The sequence below is a fragment of the Gekko japonicus genome, unplaced genomic scaffold (assembly GCF_001447785.1).
Source record: "Gekko japonicus isolate JY-2015 unplaced genomic scaffold, Gekko_japonicus_V1.1 scaffold324, whole genome shotgun sequence".
NCBI lineage: Eukaryota > Metazoa > Chordata > Lepidosauria > Squamata > Gekkonidae > Gekko > Gekko japonicus.
In genome coordinates, this window is record NW_015168056.1 from 137918 (window position 1) to 143917 (window position 6000).

Consider the following 6000-nt stretch of genomic DNA (forward strand, 5'->3'; position numbering starts at 1 on the left):
AAACGCCACACATTCCTTATCTGAATCGGTTCCTGCTATGAGAAAGAAACTTTTTCGGGAGCTCTGTATGCGGAACTCTGAGCACTTGTGTGTGTTTTGGCCCTTGACACTTTGAAGTTCGTGGTTCAAGCCTGAAGTATCTGACGTTTGCTGTGGGGGATAGCCTGTGACTCGGGTTTCCAGCCCCCCAATCGGAGCGGGGAGCCCCCACTTTTTCAGGCTCTTGCCTACCACCAGCTAGCTGTCCGGCAGGGGGAAATCCCACCCCCAACTGACCTTTTTAGGCCTACTTCCAGTTTCAGGCCTACTTCTGGTTGGGGGTGACGCTCTGGTTCTTAGGAAAAATTCTATGGTCTGAAGCCAAATTTACCGTAGAGTTTTGCCCAAAAACCAGTGTCACCCCTGATCAGAAGTAGGCCCGAAACTGGAAGAAGGCCCAAAAAATGCCCAGCATCACTTCCGGTCTCCCAGAAGGACGTCCGGAGACCCCCGCTGGCCAGGTAAGTTGACCTGGCAATGCTACCTGTGACTTAATGATAGATGGTCATTAGCAGCTCCAGTTCAAAGGCTGTGAAGCAACAGGACTGGGAAAGATCTTGGAGAACCACTACCTCTTGAAGGAGACAGGACCATAGCAACAAAATTGCAGGAGGTCAAAGCCCCTCTGTATACTGCCTTGGTCAGGCTGCACCTTGAGTCCTGTGTGCAGTTCTGGAGGCCTCGCTTCAAAAAGGATGTGGGCAAGATCGAGAGGGTGCAGAAGAGAGTGACGAGGATGATCGGGGGTCTGGAGACCGAGCCCTACGAGGAAAGGCTGAGGGCCCTGCTTAGTTTGGAGAAGAGGAGATTGAGGGGGGACATGATTGCTCTCTTTAAATATTTGAAAGGCTGTCATTTGGAGGAGGAGGAGGGCAAGGAGCTGTTCCAGTTGGTGACAGAGGATAGGACCCGAAGCAACAGGTTTAAATTACATGCAGAAAGGTATCGGCTGGAAATTAGGAAGAACTTTTTCACAGTCAGAGTGGTTCAAAGGTGAAATCAGCTGCCTAGGGAGGTGGTGAGCTCCCCTTCACTGACAGCTTCCAAGAAGAGGCTGGACGAACATTTGTCAGGGATGCTTTAGGCTGGTCCTGCATTGGGCAGGGGGTTGGGCTAGATGGTCTGTATGGCCCAGCTCTATGATTCTATTATTCTATGCTGAATGGGAGCCTCGCATGCTCCTATCGTGGTTGTCTGAACTGAAAAGCTCCCCTAGTTAATGTCTGCCATTCTTCAAAAACAGCTTTGTGATATGAACATATGACGCTGCCTTATACTGAATCAGGGACAGTATTTTTTCCTCTGACTGGTGGTGGCTCTCTAGGGACTCAGGCAGAGGTCTTTCCCATCACCTGCCACCTGGTCTCTTTTCACTGGAAGGGCCGGGAATTGAACCTGTGACCCTTCAGCCAGTGAAACAAGCATTCTACAACTGAGCCGCTGTCCTTTCTGAACTTGCGCTGTCTGTCATGTCCTCTTCCAGATGCAACCTTGCTCCGGTGCAAGAGTACACCCAGGACGTTGGGATGAAGACAGACCTGGTGACGATGAACCCTTCGGTCATCCAGCGTGCCTTCGAGGACCTGGTGAACGACACCTGGCGGGAGAAACTGCTGCAGCGGTTGCACAGCCTCAACGGCAGTATCCTCTGGATCCCCGCGTTCATGGCTAAAGGGGGCAAAGAACGCGTGGAGTGGGTCAACGAGCTCATCCTCAAACATCACATCAACGTTCGCACCGCCTACCCCTCTCTGCGCCTCTTGCATGCCGTCCGAGGGTGAGTAGTTCTGGTAACTCTGGTCTGGATCTAACCTCTCTAGTAATCAGCTACCTCTTTCTTACTCACGCTCTATGGTATATTTTGCCCATCCAGAAGCTTTGGAAACATTCTGGAGCAGATGCCAAACCATAGGGTAAGAATTACGGTACAGACTGACTCGGGTATGCCAGTTTCTTTTCTATTTATGTATTTATTTATTTATTTATTACATTTCTACCCCGCCCTCCCGCCGAGGCAGCTCAGGGCGGCTTACAAACAGTTTAAAACAACATACAATTTAAAACCAGCTAATACAAGATATAAGATAAAATAAATACAATAAAACTAAGTAAATACGGCGGCATCCCATGATAAAGTGCTAGTGTGACCCAACCGGTGCAGTCTGTTCTTATTTGAACGCTTGGTGAAACAGCTCAGTTTCCACGGCTCTACGGAACTGCTGGTGGTGGAACTGCTGGTGTTTCCACGGCTCTACGGAGCTGCTGGTGGTGGAACTGCTGGTGGTGGAACTGCTGGTGGTGGAACTGCTGGTGGTGGAACTGCTGGAGGTGGAGGTGGAACTGCTGGAGGTGGAGGTGGAACTGCTGGAGGTGCCTACAAGATAGGATTGCCAAATTTATTTTCGCCGGGAGCGGGGGGCTCCCAGCCGGCGTCCTCATCATGCACGCGCGCCACGTGTGCGTCACCCGGAAGTGACATCGCACGCTGGGGGCGGGGCCACGCCATTTGCGGGGGAAACTCTTTGTTTTTTTCCCCTCAAATGGCGTAGCCCCATCCCCAGCGTGCGACGTCACTTCCAAGTGACACACACGCGGGGGTGGGGTTTCCCCCAGGCCCCGATTCCACGGGAGCGGGAATCGGGGCTCGAAACCGGGGGGAATTCCGCTCCCCGGGGGCATTTGGCAGCCCTACTACAAGAGCAGCGAGTATAACATTCAAGTGTGGAATCTTTTCCTATGATAGTTCCTCTTTTGGATTTCTGCCTATAAGGCATGGCTTGAAAGTGACTCCAGGCAGCAAAGTTAGCAGCCCAAGACTGGTTTTCTGCATGTAGTTTTGGGGTCACCAGAACCGGCTTAAGGTGGCAAATGCTCAATATAGATAGTCCTTTGTTGCCCTTCAGAGCAACAAAGCTGTCTTTCTGCTCATGGGCTGATTTGCTCAAAAGGGGGGGGGAAGCTTCAGGTGACCAGGTCATGGGAGGGGGAGGAGGAGGAGGAGGAAGAGATTGGATTTATACCCTGCCCACTACCCGAAGGAATCTCAGAGCGTCTTACAATCTGCTTTCCCTTCCCCTCCCCACAACAGACACCCTGTGAGGTAGGTGGGGCTGAGAGAGCTCTTTTGAGGGCTACCCTTGAGAGAACAGCTCTGAGAAAACATGTGACTGACCCAAGGTCACAGCAGCAGCTGCATGCGGAGGAGTGGGGAACCGAATCCGGTTCTCTCAGATTAGAGGCCGCGCTCCCAACCACTACACCAAACTGGCAGAGGAGCATTCTGTTTTAAAGGCACGTGTTGCTGCAACGAATGAGGCGGAGAGAGGACCAAGGAAATCAACAGCTGGTGCTGAGCAGCACTGATTCAATTATAGCCCCCGAGCCACGGAGAGTCTCCAGCATTTGGCCGAAAAGGCGACAGGCTGACCGGCCATATGGCTCGCTCTGCGTCCTGCGGGGACAGTCAGAATTATAACTGATGGTTAATTAATGAGCACAGATTGCTGCTCCTTTGCGACCAGGGTGCTGCAATGTCTTCAGCCTGAGGAATCTGAAATCGTGCAAGTGCAACACTATGCGGCACGAAGGTCAGGAAACGCTTCCGCTTGTTAGGCAGCTGTGTGAGGCAGTGGAGGCCTGTCGTGCAACGCTGTGGCCTCTGTACACCAGGCCGAGCTGTAGCAGAGTCAGATTTCCTGCCCAGATTTTGGTTTTGCCGACTTGAGACTGGAGACAGATAACCCTTCCCGGAGGCAATTGCTGGGCATAGGCGTTGTGTCTGATGGTATGTACAAGCTTGTTTCTTCTGGCCTGCGTTGATCACTGGGTAAACCAAGGTTTTGGAGCCAATACAGAGATGTCGGTAGGATGAACATGCACCCCGTGGGCAATGGTAATCTTTTATGTAAGCTACTCTGAGCCTTCTCTGGCGGGCAGGGAGGGTTGTCAATCAAATAAATAAATAAAAATAAATAAATAATGGTAGCTGTGTTCCATAAGAACATAAGAGAAGCCAATGTTGGATCAGGCCAATGGCCCATCCAGTCCAACACTCCGTCACACAATGGCCAAAAATACCAGGTGCCACCAGGAGGTCCAGCAGTGGGGCCAGGACACTAGGAGCCCTCCCACTGTTGCCCCCCCCAGCTCCAAGAATACAGAGCATCCCTTGCCCCAGACCAAGAGTTCCTATTTATACCTTGTGGCTAATAGCCACTGATGGACCTCTGCTCCATATGTTTATCCAATTCCCTCTTGAAGCCGTCCATGCTTGTAGCCGCCACCCCCTCCTGTGGCAGTGAATTCCATGTGTTCATCACTCTTTGGGTGAAGAAGGACTTCCTTTTATCCGTTCTAACCCGACTGTTCAGCAATTTCATGGAGTGCCCACGAGGTCTTGTCTTGTGAGAAAGGGAGAAAAGTCCTTCTTTCTCCACCTGCTCTATCCCATGCATAAACCTCGATCATGTCACCCCTCAGCCGTCGTTTCTCCAAGCTAAAGAGCCCCAAGCGCTTTAATCGTCCTTCATAGGAAAGTGTTCCAACCCTTTTATCATTCTAGTTGCCCTTTTCTGCACTTTTCCCAATGACACACCCTGCTCGGAGGAGGAACTACAGCTCAGGACTTAATGAAATTTATATTTCTCCCTAAGCTCATGTAATCCACGTGCACATGAGAGTTCCTAACTGGTCATTCCCCCCACAAATGGGGCCCTATTTGGATTGGGAGTGAAGCACGCAAGGACAAAGTGCTTCCGCCTCCCTCCACCAGTGCCGTTTTCCCTGTTTGCCCATTGGGGGCAACCTGTTTACTGATAGGGTACATGAAAGTTCCCTAAAGGGGCACATGGAGTGACTCAGGGCCCTTTGGGTTATGATGTAGGGGAGAGGTTGAAACCCCCCCCCCCTTTTATGCACTGAGGTCTTGATCCAAATTGGGCCCCATGTGCCTGGGAACTTGAGTTTGCAGAGGGGCGTGCACAAGTACCTGTCTGTCCATTCTTTGGTATTCTTTTGGTATTTTTAAAATATGTACGTGAGGGTATGTGCATCTGGAAGTCATGGCAACCTCTGGTGACTGACCCCTCCTGGGAGGCTGGAAGTATTCAGAGAGATGGCTGAATAAAGCCTGCCCCTGTCCTCCCGACTGCTGGCATTCCAAGGAGGTCTCCCATCCAAGTCATCGCCAGAGTCGGCCCCGCTTAGCTTCCAAAATCTGATGAGAGCAGGCTTGCCTGGGCTATCCAGGTCCGGGCAGGTCTGTCCAATCTTGAGGTGGGGCCAGACCTGAGCCAAGTCATGCAGTTAAGTCATCTCTGGCCATTCACTTGCACGTCGCAGATCCAGTCCCTGGTAGGGATGGGCACAAACCGGGAAAAACTAAGTTTGGTTCAAATTTCGTGAACCATGGGCCATTGCAAACTTTTTGCTGCCTCGCAAACCTGCTCGGTTTGTAAGGCATAGAATGGCCCCCCAGCATGCTAGGGATGCCAGGCTTGTGGGAGATCTCCAGTTCACTCTCCTCTACCTGCCCTCCAGGTTTGGTGAGGACTGGATTTACGGGGTCTAAGTTCTGGCTCCCCAAACAAGGTGCCCCCAGGAAAGTGCTTTCTGGGAAATGACAGGTGCAGGTTCAGGAGTGTATGGAAGAGATCCTGTGCAAGCTAGAAACACCAGACTTACAGCAGACCTTCCCCGGATGCTCTTCTGCATGCCCTCCAAGTTTGGGGTCTCTAGCTTTCACAGGATCCATTCTGTACACTCTTGAACCTGCGCCTTTCAAAATGACTGGCAGAGATCAGTCAGGTGGGGGTGGGCTGAAACCCTGCCTTTCCATGCACCGTGGACCTGACATACGCCTGGGAACTAAGTTTCCATCTAGGGACTCCCAGAACACAAAGGCGATGGGGGATATAACCAAAGTGTAGAAAATTATTCATGGTGTCTAAATGGAGGGAAAGA

General features: G+C 51.6%; 1 protein-coding gene across 1 annotated transcript in view; it reads left to right on the forward strand.

Annotated features, from left to right (window-relative positions):
* Positions 1–6000, forward strand: part of ST8SIA2 (ST8 alpha-N-acetyl-neuraminide alpha-2,8-sialyltransferase 2) — a 67819-nt gene that overhangs the window by 55146 nt on the left and 6673 nt on the right. Inside the window, exon 5 of the mRNA XM_015414492.1 lies at positions 1523–1816. Coding sequence (XP_015269978.1) covers positions 1523–1816 — 294 coding nt within the window. The remainder of the gene's footprint in view (positions 1–1522; positions 1817–6000) is intronic.